This window comes from Haemorhous mexicanus, chromosome 3 (genome assembly GCF_027477595.1).
Source record: "Haemorhous mexicanus isolate bHaeMex1 chromosome 3, bHaeMex1.pri, whole genome shotgun sequence".
Taxonomy (NCBI): Eukaryota; Metazoa; Chordata; class Aves; order Passeriformes; family Fringillidae; genus Haemorhous; species Haemorhous mexicanus.
The window spans coordinates 40,748,969-40,770,437 of NC_082343.1; the positions used below are offsets into that span (position 1 = coordinate 40,748,969).

The 21,469-nt window shown below is 40.6% G+C and overlaps 1 protein-coding gene across 1 annotated transcript in view; it reads left to right on the forward strand.

Moving 5' to 3' along the window:
• The window catches only part of LOC132325699 (kinesin-like protein KIF26B), a 269,005-nt gene extending 248,182 nt beyond the window's left edge, over window positions 1–20,823 (forward strand). Inside the window, exons 12-14 of the mRNA XM_059843282.1 lie at window positions 11,561–11,763; window positions 12,733–12,883; window positions 14,400–20,823. Coding sequence (XP_059699265.1) covers window positions 11,561–11,763; window positions 12,733–12,883; window positions 14,400–14,548 — 503 coding nt within the window. The 3' untranslated portion in view covers window positions 14,549–20,823. The remainder of the gene's footprint in view (window positions 1–11,560; window positions 11,764–12,732; window positions 12,884–14,399) is intronic.
• Window positions 20,824–21,469: the final 646 nt, after the last annotated feature.

Genomic DNA, 21,469 nt, shown 5'->3' on the forward strand with positions numbered 1-21,469 from the left:
TTATGCTCTTGACTGTGGTAGCAGAAAGAACATGTGCAGCACAGATGTGAATGCAATAGATACTGCTATTTAAACAACAGCCACAAATGCAGAGCTGATTGTACCTGTTCAGAGGATGCATCTGAAAGTGATCATTCTACATAATGCAAGCCCAGACCAAATGACTGAATATTATTTCTGAAGTTAACTTTGCATCTTCTGAGAAAATCTCTTTTCTCAACCCTTCACTTAAATGGTAATAAATTGATTTTCCTCTTTCTGAGGAGCTCTGCCTCTAAAAACCCCTTTCAAATATGAACTGTTTAATAATAACTTGCAAGGAAGAGAAGGATGATTTCTATCTTGTGAAAAAGGAAAACAAAGCTGTCCACAGAGATGGCATTTGTGGGTGTAAACTGACAACTTGATTGTGTTTTGTGGAGAAGCTGCCAATCTAATATGGACTTTTTCCACAGGTCATTTAGATGGAAAAGTTTATCAATTTCTGTGAAAAAAACAGGCAGCTGTGCAGATGAGGGAACAGACTAGATACCAGAGAATGTCCCCCTTACTTCCCCAAGGGAGATATTTTAGAAAAAACTTTGAGAAAACTTCAGTCAGAGCCTCTGGATTCTTTAGACTCCAGAGTTCATCCCCAAACTGAATCACTAGAGGACCAATATTTGCTTACTGTGATGCTCACAAAACCACTTGTTTCATTTCACTTCTCTCTGCTTTGATAGGACATTGGAGGCTGGGCAAGGCTGGAAATATGAGTGACAAAAGCATTGTCTTTGTGGTGTTCTAATTACAGACACGCTTCATATGTGTGTGTTGTATTTTACACCAGGGTTGTATTTGGCTCACAGATTTGGCTTTTGATAACCCTTGTGCAGGACTAGATTTTGTGTCAGTGGTCATGAAAAGGGAGTTGTGAAGGAGAGATCTTTTTGAGACTCAGGTTTAAGATTGTTCTTGTAGCAGTCTGGAGGACACCAGGAAAGAAGAGGCCTTGAGCCTACCTGGTAGAACACTGACACTGGTTTGTCATACAGTGCAGGTATGCAAAATTATCAAGTGCTGGGGTGAGTATGAACCTTTCATTTAGAGGGGACATGAGGAGTCCTAATTTTGCTGCTTTTTCACTGCAATAGTGTAACATTTGACCTGTCTTTTTCCCCAAATACATATTTTTTTGGCTGGTCAAGAAATTAATCTCTTTATTCTAATTGCTGGTGTGAGGTGGTTTCTCTCTCCTTAGTCAGCAACATTGCAATTATTTGTCTGATGCTGGACATGAATCTCTGGGGTGGAGGGTTTTCAGTGAAGGGCCTGTCTGTGTCTTTGGAAATTGCCTGCCCCAGTGGACTCAGCATAGCCTGACACATTGACCTCCCTTACAGTAATTTACAAAGCTTCTCTCCTAATTCAGCATGTCACCTGATGTGGAGAGATTCTCAGTGTATCATCTCTGATACTTTACTTTTGAGAGTGATTCCCTGTATCAGCAAGTAATCCCTGTATTGTTTGGAATGACTTGTGTATAAGTGCAACCAGAGGTTTTATGGAAATTAAAAACTCAATTTTTACCACCATCCCTATTTCTAGCAGAAAACTACTGCCCAGAAATTTATCAGGCTTCACTTTCATATAAACCAGCTCCTGTTTGCATTTGGTCTGGCATCAGTGAAATCATAATTCTGTTTTGATGTGTTTGATAATAGTATAATTTTTCACATGTCAGCAGATTTATGATGGCATAAAACCAGGATTATTACTTCAATGCAGGAGAACATGAAGGAGGAGTTAAGGTATAAGGGAGAATAGAGCTGTTTGCAAAGGTATTTTTATTGTAGAATGAAAAAATGAGTGAGAAGTTTTGTAATCTTTCATCATTTGTAGCATCTCCTTCCTTATATAGTGTGAGTGTTATCTCTTAAGGAACACTTCTAAATGAAAAAGCTGGCACACAAAGGTTCTGAGATCTTAAAAGACAGATATTATTTTAATACAAAGTGTCAAGAGCATTGGACCTTTCCTGATTTGCGGTCACAGATCCACTATGCTGTAATGGATATGGCACTATAGATATGCTCATTTCAGGTCAGGCAACCTTGTCCACTTTATTTATGATTATTATTAACAGAAATGCTAGCTGTCAGACATGATCAACATGAATCAGCCCAAGGCCCCTGTAAAAGGAGCTATAAAGAGTCTTTAAGAGAATCACCAGAAGATCTCACAATTACTTTTGAAGTTCTGACACATTGGAGAGACATCATTTTTTCTTGAGATTAAGATCTTGTCTTTCAGTGCTCTTAAGTGCATTATTTGTATGTGTAGGTGCTTCTGCCCTGAATGTCATACATGAAGCATCAGACCTATCCTGACAGCTTTTGAAGGATAAAGCTAGTTCATATCCTTCACCGTTAGCCTTAGGTTAATTTTGGGGCTCTGCCTGGGTACAGGTACAGTTCACAGACAGTGCAGTACAAAATTGTCTATGTACAAAATTAGAAGAAAATAGAAATGAAAAAAATCCCTTTTGCATTCTGGTACCTATTGAAAAATCATGTGTTTGCCTCATGAAGCACATAAGCCTTTCCCCTGCAGCTAACCTGTGCATTTAATAAATATTCCCATTTTTCTAATATCTAACATTGGTTCTGTAACATCATGTCAGCATATATTGGCCCAAAGTGACTGTTTGTGACAGAAACAAAGCTATTTAGCCCGGATCTATGGTTGTAGATTTCTAAGCTTTGTATAGCTTCTCTTTAATCCACCCTGTGGTATAAGTATTATTCCAGACCCCATTTTAAGATGGAGAAATGAAGACAGAGAGTGTTACTGACTTGCCCAATGCCCTTAGCCAAGTGAGATCCAGATCCAAGGTTGAATTACAGGCACCCTCAACTCCTAACCACAACCACATCTGACTTTGCCATACATCCTCCTCTGCCCTTGCTGAGCAGTGGAAAACAAGAGTTCCATTTGCTATTTTCTTTTTGTGGCAGGCCCTTCTTCCTTCTTTGCCTGCAGTCATCTGTACAACTACATTGTACTTCCATTTCTTTGTCCACTCCATTAGCCCTTCCCCGTAAGAAACAATTGCCATCTCAGCCATATTTTTGTCTCTGGCTCCAGTCTCCTCTGTCTTGGGTAGGCAGTGCTGTCTTGAGCACACTGAAGTGTCAGGGCATAGTTTGTACAGTTACCCGTTGCAGCAGTCATTATTTTTTTAACTCCTCAGAAATTCCAAGTGTGGTGGCCCAGTGCCACTCTATGGAAAGGCAGTGATAAGGATGCTTTTATAAAACATACTCCTGTATGTGATCAGGAAGTGCATTCTGGTTGAACTTCATTTTTACCAAAGCTCCATTTGTATCCCAGGGGTGCAACAGATATGAGAGGGAGGCAGGCAGGGCAGCAAATTAGGGCTTGCAAGATCTGTGTTGTATTCTCTGGTGTGCTGCTGGTTCGCTGTATCACCTTGGGCAACTCGTGTAATTTCTGTGTTCTCTTGTTACCAGCTCATAAAAGTAGATAATGCTGGTACAAAAAAAAAGTAATAGCAAGGTCCTTGGATCAAAAGTGTTATCTTCCTGCCTTTTGCTCTTCTGGTTTGATTTTAGCATCTTTTATTGAGTTTGGATGTATGTGGACATTGCCTTAAAATAATTCTCAATGCAAAACGTGACTGGATGATTTCAGAGATGGAGCCTTGGTGTTAACTCTGGGTCTCACCCACTGTGAGGTAATAGCAGAGGAAGAGTCCAGGCTCTAATAAGGTTTATCCAGTAAAGCCAATCCTGTTTGCATTTTCATGTTACATCCATAAATGTATTGTTTACAAATTTTAAATGTATTGTTTCCAGATTTTTCTGCCCTCTCCTACCTATATTTACACGTTCCTGTCCCTTACATTGTTTCAATAGTCTGTAAGGAAACCTCCTTCCCTGGGAACAACAGAACAGGAGATGTTCTGAGATAATTCATCATAAACAAGGCATTTTGTGGAGATTACACTGATCTTCCTGAAGCTTTTTTCTTTCCTGTTCCCTGTGAGATAGGGTTGGATACCTAAGAAAGTCCCCATCCCATGTAACATTGAGTTAGACCTACAGGCTTCAGTCTGTCATGTCTGCAGCCCTCTGTTGAGATAGGACAGACTTCTGCGAAGGAGGGTATCCCTTTGACTCCTCTAGTTTTGAGGCTTTTTGGGGCTGAGTCTGAGCTTGGAGCTTTGCTGGTGCTGGGGCTTCTGCCAGCGGCAGGGTGAAACACTGAGGGCAGTGATCTGTGGACCAAGCAGGGCTGGGGGAGCAGCAGGTGAGCAGCGGCCATTGCGTGCTGGTGGGGACTCCTGCCTTGCAGTTGGTGTGCACAGGCCCTCTCCTGGGACTGGGGCATGAGAAAAAGATGTGAGACAGAAGGAGGGAGCTCAAAGACATCAGACTTTGGGTATAAAGTCCTTCTCAGTAAAGCACTTCCCAGTTGGGTCAGTCAGGGCCACTGGTACTTAACATTTTCCTGAATGTTAAGTATCAGTGAACATCAGAAAACAAAAACATAAGAGATATTATTGACAGCCAGGCCAAGTAGAAACAAGACTGGGGAAAAATCAAGGTTTCCAAAGGTTGAATTCCTGAAGTTTAAAGCAATGCCCTGAGCTGGAGCTGCATATCTCAGAATCTGGAAAACCCTGCATTTGTCAGTCCAGGATAGGATATGTGTGTGTGTGTGTGTGTGCTTGTGCACGTCTTTCATCTTCTTTGCATGGGGAACTCTCTGACTGCAGATAATTAAAGATTCCTGCTGCAGCATTTGATGACATTGATAGTAAAGTTTCATGACTCCTTGCAGCTCTTTCTTGGTACTAATTTTCAACACCAAAAAGCAAATTGCTACAGGATTTTAAATACTTTAATAAAAAGACAGACTGTTAAGGCATGACTAATTATCTACAATTGGCCTCCTTTTTCCTCATGCTAGTGTGCTCTGGGTTTCACTGATGGGATGGTTTTAAAGATGGAGATTTAGAGGTTCCTGGAAAACCCTGAAAACTCTGTATTTGAACATATTTACTCTCTGGAAGCACTTAGCTCCTTCTATGAAAGCAGCAGAAAAAGCCAGAGGCTGAATCTAAGGACTGTAAATTGTGAAAGTCTGTCTCCAACCAACATTGCAAAGCATCACATTTTGAAACATGGCCAAAATGATAATGACGAAGCAAAACACCAACAAAGAGAGTCTGAGCTTTTCTTGTTGAATCCAAGTGAAAAGGAATTTGGTTGGTGTTTAGACTGCCTAAGGCACAGTGTGGGGAGCTGAAAATTGCCCTTTGCATCAGAAAGCTGTAGGACACCTCCAGCACTTCTACTTTAACTTGCTTACAAGTGATGGTAGCTAACTGATATCCTGTACTGTGCTTTTACCATGACAAAGGATGTTTAGAATTATAGGAGTAAATGCTGTTTGCATGCAGGTGACCACTTCATGCATGTGACTTGCTGACTGGACAGCCCTGGGGCGGGTAGAGGGAAGGGAAATGCAGGCTTCAGCTTCAATTTTTTTTTTTTTCATTAAAACAACAGCATTGATTTTCCCAGGTCAAAGCCAGGCCATTTCATGCAGCAAATCTGTGTTGAAAGGGATCAGAGTAATCATTTTTTACACGCTTGACTACTGCATGCCAGCACTGAGCTTTCAGCCACATGAACATAGGAATGATTTAATAGAGGAAGTGGCAGCAGGCTATTGTGCACGGTGAAGGCTCCATGTAACATGCATGACTGACTCGCACACCATTAGGCTGGGTGTAAATAAAACCTGCTCCTGACACTGCCACAGAACTGGCTCGCTGGAGTGCCTCCACCACTGTCCTGGTGGGAGCTAATGTTCTGGCTTTAGAGCCCTTCCCCCTCCTGACTGTGCCTTTGCCATCCATGTGACTGGAGCAGCTCTTCAATTCAGTACCATAGTAATAATAACCACCTTAAATAATGCCACAATGCTGACAAATGCCTGCTAAACCAAAATCCAGCCTGAAGAGAGAGAAATGTTTAGAAGAGACTCTGGTTGGGATTTTTTTGCTAGGAATTGTGGGTGATGTGCATCTTCCCTGGAGCATCTCCCAGATTACTTGTCAACCTGCCACACTGCAGGAGGGCTGCTTTCTGATCTGGTTTCAGCAGTGCTCATTCACCAGCTCTAAACTGCCCTGAAAAGCTCCTTTAAAAATAAGACAGTAATTCAGAAAGCAAGGTTAAGAAATAAACTGGGTAGATAGAAATGAACTGTGTTGATGGAAAAAAATTAGAAGTTGGATGTACATCAGCATATTCCTTATACCAATACAGAAACAACATATCTAGTATGGATGTGGATGGAATATTATAAACAAGCATTGCTTTATTCTAATAAACAGGAAGCAAGTGATTTCTTGCCTCAAGTGTCCTCGTACTTCTTATCAATTCACAACAGTGGGCCTGCATATCTGTCAATACAGAATATAGCCTGAATTATTTTACAGTGAGATGGACATAGCAAATTTTCTTGTGAATAATGGCTCTTCTCAGTGTATCCTATTCCAGGTATTTGGGTGCAACATGGTCCTTTCTATGCAGTCTGTGTAATCTGAGTTGTGAGGATGAGTGATTGCTATTTGGATTTTTTGGCAGTATAGACCTTGGTTCTTTGGTGTTTGGAGTACTGACCTCAAGATGGGAACCCTAAATACCTCTGGTGAAATCCCCACATAATCAGAGAGGCCTTCCACTTGAAAACACGGGCAATGACCTCCCCTTCAAGAGGGGAACTGTGCACACTGTATGAAAATCCATGGAGTGAATAGCTGTGTGCTATGCTCTGGCAATAAAATGAGCTAGGAGGAAGGAGGTCAAAGGAAAGGAGAGGAGTTGGTTCAGTCATGGACAATTGACCATAAGGGCAGATCCCACTAGGAAATAAGAATGAGAGGCAAAGTCAGCATCACAGTTTAGACTCAAACAGAGCAGGAGTCCTGTTGTCAGACAGTGAGGAGCAGCAGAGGAAAGAGGATAGATAATCTCTGCTAGTAAGAGAAGCTTGATGCTACAACTGACATTGGTGCTATTGCTGTTGGAGCCACAGAAGGAATAGCTTAGAGGTATTGCTCTAGTTAGCCAGGTCTGGTTTTTGTAATTTCCTTGGACTGTCTGGTGAGAAAAACCAAAATGCTGAAGAACAGATTCTGTACAGAAAGGCAATTTTGCATCTCATAACATTAAATGCTGTGGGGAATAGCTTTGGCTCCACATCCCGCCTTTGAGCACACAATATAAACTTCTGAAATGTTGTTATATCAAGTTACAGTTTCATTTTCTGTTTGAAACACCTTGAAATTTCTAGGACAGCAGTTGTTTAGCATCCCATTTGGATGTATCCTGCTTTGAAGAGATACGCATCACACTGTTTTTCATTAAGATTTTGTACTTGCAGTTTTTGCCTTTACCTTTTTCACAGAAAAGATGCTCAATCTGGAATGTGTGCTTGGAAAGAAGCCTAAGGGGAACACTCCAAAATATATAGAACTTAAGCAAAACCAGACTTTTTAGAGCTTTTGCCCTGGTCAAAACATACTTTTATGAGCACACATCCTTTTGCAGTTTGGCAATTTTGCTGAGGTCAGTGTGCCTTTTTATCCTTAAAGTTACACTCATGTACCTTGGTCTGTATTTCTCACACCTTAAGGCTCCTCTGGGCTTACCTTTGCTGAAATGTGTTGTAGCTTCAGTGCCACTCTTCAGTCAGATCTACTTTCACACTGCATGCCCTCACTGCTGTGCTACTCTCTTTATCTTAACCTGGTCAAACCTTTACCTATGGCTTAAGGTAGAGCAGTAGATCTGTTGCAAAAGCAAATCTTATATCCTGTGTATTTTCATGGCTATTTCACAGCCTGGTTATTCATACTCAAGCTAGGTTCAAGAGGGGTTATTCTGAGAGTGGGTAAATTCAAACTAAGTGAAAAACATATCCTTCAGGGCATTTAGCAAATGCTTTACATTTTGCTTTACATACTGCATGGTCATAAATTAACGTGAAGTTATTTTACCCTGGGTTCATCTTACTGTGTTTCTTTCAGATTGATTTTTGGTATAAATTTCTTTTTTTGAATGGAGGAATGAATTCTATTTACATGGTGGGAGGGTCAGCCAGTTTGCCGAGGTGCAAAGGTGGGGCAGAGGTGGAAGGGTGCTGAGATCTGCTCCTGTTGAGCTCCCTGGATGCCCACTTTCTTCACAAGTCATACATAGGGAACAGAGGAGTGATGGGCTATAATTCCCATGCTGTATTACATGCTGTAATAACAAAGCATGTTATTTATTATAGAGTCAAAATTTATGAGATCCTAACTCCATCAAGTGCACCCAATAAATTTGGGACTTCAGATGGATATTTTCTATATGAATGGAAAACTGCATTAATTTTAAAAATTTAATTGTTGTGTGTTGTTAGTGATGAGAAAGCTGTCATCTGCTTTGTGATATTCACCCCAAAGCTCTGCTTAGGCTGTATCTCCTTACTGACCCCAATTAAGGTAAGATAAAATAAAAACCAGAGACTAAATGGAGAGTGTCAGGAGCTTCCTGTCAAATGGCACCATTATATTTTGTAATTTGGCTAATAAGCAGCCTATTAATCAGTGAATGTTTAGAACAAACTAGATCCACTTTTACCTTACTGGAAAGCGGAAGAAGATGTTTCACTTTAATTTCTCCTCAAAGCACTCTACGCCTCAGATAAATCATCCAGAGTCAGCATTCAAGGTGCAGATAAACAGACATCTCTCTTTTTCCTTCTCCTCTGTGTCTCACACAGCTGTACCCCCTGGAAGCCCTGTGCAGGTCACCTGTGTCCCAGAGGAGCCCTTGGGCAGAGGGTGGCAAGGAGGCTGCGTGAGGCAGCTCTGCCCTGCTGCATTGCCCCAGTGCACCATGAGCTGCAGCCTGCCCTGTTGTCATAACTCACAGGCAACCCAGACACGAGCTCTGGCTAGAAAAACACCATGAGTTAATGTCTCCTGCCACTGCTGCACTCTCAGCTGTCCCTCTCCCAAGGGCCAAGTGCTATTAAATGAAGCCTTAGGTTGGAGCCCTCCTTCTACACTGCAGGATTCTACTTCCTATTGAGCGAAATGGATATGAATGGGAACAAAATGGAAAAAAGATTCCCATCACTCCTCTAGTTCATACATCAGCAATCTTTTTTGCTTTGCTCAAAGAAGGACCCTTTTGCTGTTCTTGTGGCAAGGTGCATTGGAGCCATCCACCTGCATTTCTAGAGAGTCTTAGACTTGGACTTTGACTCTGGCTGGAGACAGTTTTTCCAGTGGGGTGGTTTAAAAGTGCTTCATTACACAAGAAGGTGATTTTAACAGCCACAGTAGGGGAAAGAGGAAGAAATTCAAACATCACGGAAAAAGGCACTTAGTTGTAATCCAGCCATGCACGGAGATCTGGGCAGAAGGAATTTCCAGTCCGCTCAGCTGCTTCCTTGAAATGCTAGAGCTAGTCTTAAGGTATGTCAGGAAAGGAGATGTGACCATTACTGTGGGGCAGAAAGAAAAAATAATTACCAACACTGGATGTATTAAACAGAAAGTCAGATCTGATGCCTATTGATATTGCTGGCTCTAAAAGTTGTCAAAGAGATTGTATTTACACTCAGACAAAAAATTGAGAAACCGCTTCTGTAAGACACCATGGCCAAAAGCCTCAAAAGTATTAAAAAACTTATTTAATGCCTGAATCCTTTTGATCTTGAGTGACACTAGATGATACTCAGGGCCCTTCCCATTTAAGCAAGTGGAGGACTTGTTTCCCAGGAGGGGCTGAGCCTATTTCAGGCTCTCTCCCTGCATGTAATACAATTTAATAGTCCACCATGCTCTCTCACCTCCCTTCAAGTATGCAGCTGCTCCCAGCATTTGGTCACTCTTTCTTTCTAAGGGTGACAGGAGTCACCCTTAGAATCACAGTTTGTTGGGATCTTCCCAAACCGTCTGTCTTCTTGCTGTCAGGCTTTGGCTATGGTAATGGCTCAGGTCTTGCTTTTCCTTTTATCAAGATCTGACTCTTCTCTTGATCAGGCAGTTTAATCTAGAGATTAACTGAAATGCATTCAAGGTAAGGGAATGCTGACATTGTCTTCCAGTGACTGGTACCAGAGAACTAAAATAACTCCTGCTTGCTGGTATTTGTAAGGCTTCACTTGTTCTGGCATGAGTTTTTTTGCCGGGCTGCAGTTTGAGCAACAAACACAGCTATAATAAGTGTCACACGATGGCAATCTCAGGTTGTTTGGTATGAAGGGGCCTTGTAGATTTCCCTGTCTCCCCAGAACTGTGTCAATCAGCTCTGGCTGTGCTCTCTTTCTCCTGCATTGGGTTATCTCAGATGTATCCAAATAAAAGCTCTGTAGACTAGATAGATCATTCTCATCCATTTTAAAGCTAGAATTACTTGTTAATTACTTGTCTCTAACACAAACCTACTGGTTTCTAGCACAGATAATTGTACTCAGAAATCATGGGATAAGATGTGACTAGTTCTCAGCACAGAAGCAGACTCCCGTGAATGAAACTAAGCAATACTTTCTTACTTGAAAATCCAAAAATTAGGCAATCAATAGATATTTTGGTGTTTTTTTAGCTTTTATTGAAGCACCAAGTTGACAGACATGTTGAAACTATTTACATTCAAGTCTCAATAAATGTAATGTGGGAAATTTCTAGAAATTATTTTATCTTATTTTTAAAATAAAATCTGCATGATCATTCAGCATCTCTTCCCTGCTGGCTGGCATCACTTATGTAATTGCAGCCAAGAAAACTAGTTAATAGTTTCATTCAAACTTGCTGGCTCCAGCTTTTGTTTTTGGCTTCTCCCATCCTTTTTATTCCTGCTGTGTCTTAGGGAAGACTCTGTGTCAGCTACAAAACTTTTAGAGTTCATTTTGTTTTTTCCAACCACGCTATTGCTCTGATTGTACTAAACCAAGCAAGGAAATGCAACCTGTTGATTTTTTGTGTGTGTGTGTTTTTGTTCTTTTTTCCAAAAAACCACTGCCATTACACCAGGGACGTACATTTTTTTCCTCCTTGCTCTACTGTAGGCCCTGACTTGGCATCTTATGTGGCAGGCACTTTGCAGAGGCTGGCTAATGCTTGTCTTTTGACTGTAAGGGTCAGTAGCAGTAAAGAGATAGGAAAGCCAGGCTGGAGCAGTTCCATCCTGCTGGCTTGGGTCCTTCATTGGCTCACCTAATCAATGGGGAGCAGACACAGGCTCTGTCAGCTTCAGGGGGTGTGTGCCCTCTGAGTGCCAGATCCTGGAGTCAGGCACCTAGGAGCACTGAGGGTGTCACTCATGGAGGGTGGGCACTGCACATTGCAGCTACAGCTCCTGTGGCCTCTCAGGATTTTCCTTCCATTTTCTTCTGTGTCTGAGAGGGCCAGACATACATCATTTGTACTGCAATGGAAAGGAGAAGCAATAGCTGTGCTAACATGCAGTGGCACTTTCTCCATTGGCAGGTTCACAGAGGAGGAGGCTTATTCCAGCTTTATCCCTTGACGCTGCCTCCCCAGCAAGGAAGCCTGCCAACAGCCCCGGGGTGCGCTGGGTGGATGGGCCGCTGCGGAGCGGGCAGAGGGGGCTGGGGGAGCCCTTTGAGATCAAAGTCTATGAGATAGATGATGTGGAGAGGCTCCAGCGACGGCGAGGTGGGGACAGCAAGGTGAGTGCCATCCATGTCATCTCCTGGTGGGTGTGAATTGCAAAGGTCAGCGCTTAAAACATACCATTGGGAGGAGGATCTGACGTTAAGTATTTTAGAGTAACGATGGATTATAGACTTCATTATTATTTTAAGGCATTTTTTCTTCCTAGCCTCTGACACTTGTTGAAGCTGTTTGTGATGTTTGGAGAAACTTGCAGCGGAGTTTCCACTGCACTTCACCCGCTGCAGATTTGTTTACAGAGGAGATTGTGAAACAGTGTTGAGACCTTCGCTTGGATGAGGATAGTTCTGTTATTGGAATTGTTTCCACACTAGCGAGGGTAGCACAGTCCACAGATGGTTTCATTTGCTGCACGTCTTTGTGGCTGCCACCCCTCAGAAGTCATGTGAGGCCAGGCTGGCTGTCTCCAGCGCTCCACCTCATGCTGTTACTGTGCTCCAGAGCTTTACAGAAAATATATCTTCTTTATTAATGACTATGAATTGCTAGAGCTTTTCATAACATACTCCCTTTGTTTAAGGATGTTTCAAATTTGATATTGCTACCAGTTCTCTTATTTTAAAATATGACTAATGCACTACTTACGCACCAAGCACAGGGGTGTATTTAGGCTTTCAATACAGCAAGCAATGGATTTTCTACTCCCAAGAGCTTAGATTTTCTTAGCCAAACTGTTTTCCTACAGTTAATCTAATTTCAAGATGCTGCCTGGTATTAATTATTATGGCTTATTATTAACTACCATTACAAAGTCTCCAAAGCTCACTGATGGAAAACATGAAAACCAAACAAAAGCAATAAAAATAAAGCAGATGATGGATGATTTCATGCAGTGATTCATAAGCTTCCAGAATAAATGGCTCATTGTCTATATTATTGATTGGGAGATCATTTCACTGAATGGACCTGGACATTTCTTCTCCTCTTCACCTATTCTTTACCTGCTTCTTTTTCCTGGCTGGCAGGAGGTGATATGTTTCAACGCCAAGCTGAAAATCCTGGAGCATCGCCAGCAGAGAATCGCTGAGGTCAAGGCCAAGTATGAGTGGTTAATGAGAGAACTGGAGGTGACCAAACAGTACCTGATGCTGGATCCTAATAAGTGGCTCAGTGAATGTAAGAGCATTGTTTTATTGCCTGAACCCATAGCTTTCCTTTGGTTTATTTAATAGGGGAGATGGAAGGAAGCAGAAATGTTGGGTAAGAGTGAGATGTAAGCTACTGTTTGTAAACTAAAATGAACCAACATAGGACCTGAGGGCAAGTTGTAGATTGACTGTCTTTCAAGAACTAGTTTCTATAACTCTTATTAAATGTTAACAGTAGAACTGAACAATCCTTTTTGCCTGAGAGCTGAAGGTTGAAATGGTACAGTATTCTAGTGGTGGATGTTGCCACTGGTAGATTAACGTTCACGTGTTTCAGTCCACAGCTCCTGAAAATGAGATTTTTTCTTTTGGACTCAGATCACTCAAACATATGAGCAATATTATAAATCTGCTCTTCTACCACAAAACAACACTGTGGAGCAAACTTGTCCCTTGGCAGCAGTGGGCTTACATGAAATGAAATGAAATTTGGCCCATTTTTTATAACTATAGATGTGTAAAGTTCAGAGGGCTTAAATGGCATTCACATTCAAATGGAAGAAGGACCTCATCACCTCTAAGGAAAAAACCATAAAGAGTACTGCAGTACTTATACAACAATTTTTTAGTATTAGCAAGCAGATAAGTTCATATCAAAGAATTCTAGAAAAAAAAAAAGCAAAATGTGCTATAGTTTATTTAGGATAATTGCAAGTGGCAAAAGGAGGCTGGCTGATGTATTTCCTTACAACATCCTAACTCTTCCTTTAGCAGCTGCTTTAAGTTGACACCAGATTGGTACATTCTGCAAAACAACCACAGTATATGTTTCAGGAACACTATAAAGGAAGAGAGTTAAAAAGGACAATTTTAAAGAGAGAGAATTTGCTAGGCACTGCTGTCCCCTTACTGTGTGATGCCTTTGTTTCTAATTCCAATGTGGTAAGTGCAGAAAGCCTGAAGGGTTGCAGAGACATCAGGAACTAGACATGATGGGCAGTGCTGTCTCAGACAATGTATCTCACACTTGGCTTCCATGGAAGCTGCTGGGCACTTGTGTTGATGTGTGTGCCTTCCCTTGCCTTGCTGGAGTGGTCTAGTGGGAATCACATGGAATAGGGAGAGGAACAAGAAGCCTAGAGGTTTGTTTTAAATTTCAAGTTCTGAATTCAACAAAGGGATTGCCCTCCCAGGAGAGAGCAGCTATTTAAAGCTCTTTCTGGTCACCAGAATGTGGGAGAAAGTACATGCTTAGTATTCAAGAAATGCTGGAGGATGATGGAGCACAGCAAAGGCATCTGCAGTTCTGGTGAGGATGGCAGAGCAGATCGCTCCAGAAAGCATCCAATGCAACTGAAATGTATCCTTCACTGTGGGTGAGCTGCTGTGTCACTTTAATAATCATTAAACAGAAAAGGCAACTTTTAAAGACAATGGCAAGCCAGAGGTGATGTTGTATATAGTACTGATGAGTTTGCAAACTTGAATTAGCTCATCACTAAGTATGATCTACTTTTCCTATCTGTGTATTTTCTTTCTCACAGTTGATCTGGAGCAGGTATTTGAGCTGGATTCTCTGGAATACTTGGAGGCCCTGGAATGTGTGACTGAGCGTTTGGAAAACCGTGTCAACTTCTGCAAGGCCCATCTCATGATGATCACCTGTTTTGACATCACCTCTAGACGCCGATAAAGGATGAACCTCAAGAGAATTTCAATGCACATCTCTGCCATCCTCCTTTTCCCTTCCTAACAGCATCCCAAAGACAAAAGAATGAGGATGAAGGTTGGAGTCAAGTCTCAGCTGTGTGTATGAGAGATTTGCTATACTATACAGTGGAGTAGTATTAAAAAACAAACAGAACAAGCATGGAAAATGGAGATAGAAGGTTGTTGATACTCTTAGCCTAAAAGAGCACTTTGTGGAACCTTTTAAATACATGTCTGTAAATAAGAACTGCTGGCAGAAGACGCTTCTTTCCCTGCATTAGCTGAGGAAGGAGGAAAGGTGGTTGTGGGACTTCCATTGAGAGGTTCATTAAGAGAAAACCTATCCGGAAAAACTGTTCAAGTGCCTTGCAAATCTTTGTTATCCAAACATTTATGTTCATACTTTATTGTGTACAGATGGTGCTAGTCAAGAAAAGAAAAAGGAAAAAAAAAACCATACACTTTTGAAATGTATTTACAGCTCGTTTTTCTCTTGGTGTTTTCTCCTATTTCAGACTTGCTGTTTCTAAGTAACTTGTGTTTGTAGAGATATTTCCTAATCAGTACAACATATGAATAAATGTTAACTGTCTTTTCTTGTTACCAGAGTAAGGCCACTCAAAGAGAAATTCAGCTTTCCCAGATGACACAAACATATTTCAAGCAGAGAATAAGGTTTGTTTAAATGCTGTTCTGTACTTTCTTATATGCTGGAGAACACCATCATTTTCCCAGCCTGCAGGTTTTGCAGTGTATGAGAGAGAAGTGACATTACTGTGAAGTAAATATCTTTTCAATTTGAGCCAAGCCCCATAACTTGTTTTCTTGTTCATATATGTTTTGCTTTGTACCGGCTGGAGTTATGAATGAGGAGGTACTTTTATCCTAACCCCTTTTCCTGGTGCTAATAACTTGTTGGAAAATTGTTCTCTAGGCTAAGGGTTCCCATGTTTATCAGTCCAAAAATGAATGCTTTGTTCTTTCTTGAGACTATGACTGATGACATTTAGCTTCACCTCTTTACAACATATACCACTGCAAGACATGTTTTGTCAGCTTCTGATCCCTGGCCCAGTGTGTCCATACTCACAGATGTACCTGAGGAGTGCAGGCTCTGCTCAGCTCAGCACATCTGGAAAGAAAGCAAATGAGTAGATGCAGCACTTCAAGCATGTTGCCTATGGCATCTTTACTAATCCTCAGTACCTGAAGCCATGGCAAAAATCACATTGACATCAAAAGGACGAGGGTCTGCACCTCCCTACACATCCAGTTATTCTACTAGTTGGCCTCTTTATCTACAACACAGTATGTGGGAAGGAATATCCTTTGTATTTCATAAACAAACGTGTAAAACCGCATTTAAATTACATACAAGCATGAAGAATTATTTTGTTGAATTAAGTTTCTTATTCCTCTATACTGAAATAAGCACATTCAGAAAATTTCCTTTCTCACATACATTTGTGCTACCCTCCTGCTGCTTATGAGGAAATAATACTATTATTTAATATACTCAAAGTGCATCAATTAACTGCTGTACTTAACTGCAACTCTTCTTTTACCTGCACCATTGCGTCAATGCCATCTTACAATACCCCAAGCAGCAAGTCCCAATGGCAAAACAATACTGGTAGATTTTCTAGTGGTTAGGTGAACAGAAAAGCTTTTCTAAAAAGCAGAAGTAACATTTGTATAGTTTTATTTTATTTTAGTGCTCTACAACTTGTAAAAATGAATCTTACTCACTCTGTTGCCTTTGTCATTGGATTTTGTAGAAAATTCTACTTACAATCTACAGGATTATTTGGAAAGGAAAAAAGGTCCTGTGTGAAAGTCACTTTCTAGTCTGTTCCACAGCAATTTCCTATCATGAAACTTACATTATAAGCATTAAAGACACATCCCTTTCTCTCTCAAAGAAAAATACCCAACCAACTTTGAAAATCACCCCAAAAAATGCAATTTATTTGGCTTTCTTCTCTTTATAGCAATTTCAATAGCAGTTACTGTGTATTGGTTCTTTGGAGGCCATCTCTTCTCTGCAGGGTCCCATGGACTGAGTACAGCTGCAGAGAGCCAAGGAAATCATCCCTGCACACAGTCCATGAGTTAGACAGGAGTGGTGATACTTCCATAAACCAAGTGGACACATTTTAGAGCTATTATAAAATACCTATTGCATGTAATAGTCCTCACCCTCAGTAACTCAATTATTCATTGATGCTCAATTTGGTACTTCCGTAGCTTAGGAGGCATAGCAAAAAGCACGTGTACCTAGCCATTGTTTTAAAGAGTAAGAGCATATGTTCACCCTGTTTATCACAATGGACAAAAATTGATCCCTGAAATCAAACTGATTACACCAGGGATGAATTCAGCGTACTAAAAAATATGTACTAATTGAGCAGAATTGCAGTACTTACAAATATTTTATTTCTGTGGACCTAATTAGAGTAGCCATTAACTCCCATAATATACTGGTATTGATATTCTAAAATCCATTTGCATTCCTGACTTTCTGTCATTTCATTTCAGAATTTGCCACTATGTTTTTAAGAATTGTGATGGCTTAATACAAAAAAAGGAATGGAAAAATTAGTGGAGATTTGACATGATAAAACATTATCTTCTTGAAAACAGCTTTTTACTTCAAAATTTATATTACTGTAACTCAAGTATTTGCAAAACACATAAAGCATTCAGGACTTTATTATGAAAGTGATCTCAGTTTGCAGTAGCCAGCATTTTAGAGAAGATACATACAAGTCATTCAGGAAGCCCCATTCTTTAAGGCACTGCCAGCATAATGCTGTTTTTATGCTGATTTTTTAAAAGGCGTCATGTAGCCCAAAATACACAAGAGCAACATGAATGTAATGCCTAATCATTTTCACATTCAGAAATCAATCTTATTTCCCTGGGACAGCTTTAGCAGGAAACAGCAGTGTTAATGTAATTAGGTTTGAAGGTTAATGCTTTGTTCGCACGCGTCACAGGAGATGGCAGCTCTTCGTTGTCGAGCTGTGAGAGGACTGTGGAACACCAGCACTGCTCCACGTCCCCTCCGGCACCTGGGGGCGCTTCCTGGGAATTGCTGCTCCTGCCAGACATGAACCTTATCCATACAAGGGACAAGAGTTGCTCTATAGCCATAAATTCAAGCGTAACCATAGGCTGGAGACTTCGGCTGTGCTTAGGGTGATTCAGACATCCTTCTTTTCTGTGTCAGCTCTCACAGCAGGCAGAAGCTGCTCTGGGTCTGGAAGCTGGGTCAATTTGTGCTCTGAATAGTGTGGCAGAGCCCTAATTCCTGGTGCATTTGTCACACGTCTTTTTTTTGCCATGCATGCCTTCCATTTGCCCCAAAACAATTCCTTGTCAATTCATTCAGATCTAAGTAATCCAAAGCATTACTTTACAGAAGGACAAAGAAGGAAACTAATACTCTCCTTTCTTAGGTTTTCTTCTCATCTCACCTACTCTGATAGAACTGAGGCACAGTTGCCTTCTTCAGGAATCAGAAGAGTTATTACAAAGTAAACCCAGTTGTGAGGAAAATTCTTCCACCTGCCATTTTTGGGGGTATTTACTATTAGTTATATAGTAGAAGATCATGATACTCTTATTTATTTAACCCTCTCTCATTTTGTGTAAGGCCACACAGGGCTTTTGCTGAACATCTGTCTTCGATCCAGTCTAAGAAGACCCACTGCCATAAATCCTAGCTTCTGAAACTTGCAGGTCCATAAAATAGTGTCTGTAACAAAGCAATGGCATGATCCTCTGACACGATTCTTAGTGAAAGCTGCATAGAATGTACAAAAAGGGATCAAAGATACACACTGGCATTTTTTTCTTTTATGTCTAAATGTGGCAATTATAGAGGCTGAGAGCTGGGAGTGATGCTGGGAGTAATACATATCAAATCCCATGTTTGCTCACAGAAAAGTCTGTCTTGAAGTATGGGTTTATTTCTCCACTTTTTTCATTTATCTCAATAATATGACTGGTCTTAAAATAGGGACCCATGGCATGGAATTCAAATGTGATGACAGCTGAAAAATAGAGCCTGTTTTACAAAAATCACCTTTTACAAATGCTTGTAATTTTGCTGTATCGTTTTTAATGAGCTAAAAATCATTGCAGAAACAAAAGTTGTACATGCACCAATAAATACACACACACAGCCTGAGATGGCCCCCTTGCACATTGCTGAGGCGAAGTGGCAGAGCTGTTCACAGGTGGCAACACCACCACCCCCCTTCCCTCCTCCAAGGAGAGCCTGCCTACAAAACCTTTCCCCTTGCACTCACCTGGGTGAAGTTAACTTATGCCACACTATAGGGAAAGCTTATGCTTGAAACTCTTTCAAGGGCTTCTTTAAAAGGCTTTTTCTTACCCAGGTTCTTCTGTAGCCAAATTGCTGCAGTTCCCATGTAGAACCTGTTAAAGCCTCTAAAAGTATTCCAGGTGAACTACTCTATATTTCAGAGTGTCATGAAATTACAGCAAGATATTTCATAATCTCAGCTGTTTAACAGAACAAGTTCTGCATATGCTTGAGGCACACAGCATAGTTACATCAATTAAGAGCCTGGACTCTTGGTGGTCTGTGAAGTTTCCTGACTAGTCCTAATAGAGTTAAAATTGTAAATTGAAGCTTCTGCATTGCAGAAACAAATTCAATTCTCCTAAGCCAGAGGCTGAGCAACTTTTGATGCCAGTTCATATGATGGGAAGGATGGTTGCACAGCATCTGGATGCACCAGCTCACTGCAGAGATCATTAAATACCAACAGGAGTGGATGATGACCACAGAGAGAGCCATTTCTTCTCAAATCCGTGGATGGTGGCATACCTCGCTTAATCCTGATATCCTCATGGTCTGAGTTTTGTAACTCCACAGGCTTTTGCATTGGCAACACACAGCGGTTTTTGAAGACACAAGGCTGGCTGTTGCTAGCTATCCTAAGATTTGTGAGAGGTTTCCAAATAACCACAGCAAACAAAACTGTGAATGATTTGTCAATGCAAAGTTAATAATCTCTCTCTCTCTCTTGCATTTATTGTGCGCTCATCCCAGGGTTATCTGAGCTTCCATACCTGTTCCTGGAAATAATAAACCATTTTATTATTGTCTTTATCTTTTCTTCTTTCTCCTTCTCAAGTAACCTTTCAAAACAAACACACACAAAAAAATTCCCTTGGAAATCTAGCACCCTTTTGCCACCAAATTCACGAAGGGCAGTCTCGTGCTCACTTATGCAAACTTTTGAAGCTCACAAAGGGCATGATGATTCTGCAAAGAATGGAGGTGCTGAAAGTAGCTGAAATAGTAGCATTCAGTAGCATTCAGCTACAGTGTTTCAAACAAACTACCTTCAAACCCTCCTGGACAGGAAATAAAACACAACCCAAACCATCTTACTTTGAGTGGTCCTACTTAAATATTGAGCAAACTTTATAATAATGGTAATAAATTGGTGCTTGAGGCAGTTTCAGCTATATTACATATTCTCTATATACTATAGATATGGATGTATTCACCCTCTTTATTGTATATGTATGTGTGTGAGTATTTACATGTAGCACACATACATATATGTTTTATGTATGCATAGATACTAACTTTTCTACATTTTACTTCTTTCCCACCCATAGCTGAAACTGCTGGTTACTAACATCCACATCCACATCATATTCTATGTATGAAGGATATAATTTATTTGTAAACTCAGGATGTTCTTGTTTTATAGAGTTGCTTGTATTTTATAATTTATTTACACATCATGGTTGGAAATGCTTATCTAAGTGCTATGCATTGAAGTGTATGTTTGCTAAATCCATTTCACTCTGTCCATGGCTATGTTCTTTCTCATGATAACAGTGGTATAAAATAGGACTAAGGAGGAGAGAAACTGATAGAAGTAGTACTTATTCTCGTCCCATCATTGGGCAATTCCAGGAGAGGATATATCAGTAGTATATATATATATTATCAACTAAATTCTATGGGGAAAAAAGGAGAAAGAACAGCATGAGGACAAGTTCAAAATGTGGAAAGTCACAGCCATTTCCAAGTTTGTCAACAAATGTGTTGAACCTTTTGCCATTAAAATTGTAAAGTTTATTGTTTGCTGGCTAAAAAATATCCCTTTTGTGGTATTTGAGGTGTGAAACATTGTCAAAAATATGATGTCTGGAAAAAAAATCAAACTATAGTGGCATTAAATGTTTACTTTTATCTTACCAATATATCTGCCTCCTCCTCCTGATTCTTTCACTTTAGATAAGAGCATTTCATGGCATTTCATACTGGAGAATGCTTTTGACCCACAAGAGGATGTGGTATCATAACAGTAAGAGTGAACAAGAGAGCAAGAACAAACCTGAAAATAAAATTACCAAAGGGGTTCTATCAAGCAAGTATTCCTGAGAAGCAAATTCACTAGAAAACAGTAAGGAATTGCAGGGTTTGATACCAATGACAAAAATACTACAAGCAAGCAGAGCAGCAATAACTTGCCTTCTGCTGTCCAGAAACACAAAGAAAACACAATCACAGACCTGAAGTGGTCAGGCTTTTACATAAGCTGGTTATGCATATACACAGGGATTGCTCTTTTGCATCTGTGAGCAGGGGAAAAATCTGAGACCAAACAAATAAAAAAGATGTATTCATAGGTATAAATTTTTATCATCTTTAGCAATTGTGTCACATTTCCCTTGGCCACTATGCAGGTAAGTAACACATGGGAGTGAAAAAAGAGTTTGTGTCCATTACTCAAGACATTTTTCTCTCTCAGAGAGGCAGTGGTGGCAGGTGAAGCAGGCCCCTGAGCTGCTGCACAATATCTGCTTGCCTTCAGCTCATGTTTGTGGCGTTCCCTGGTGATAATTA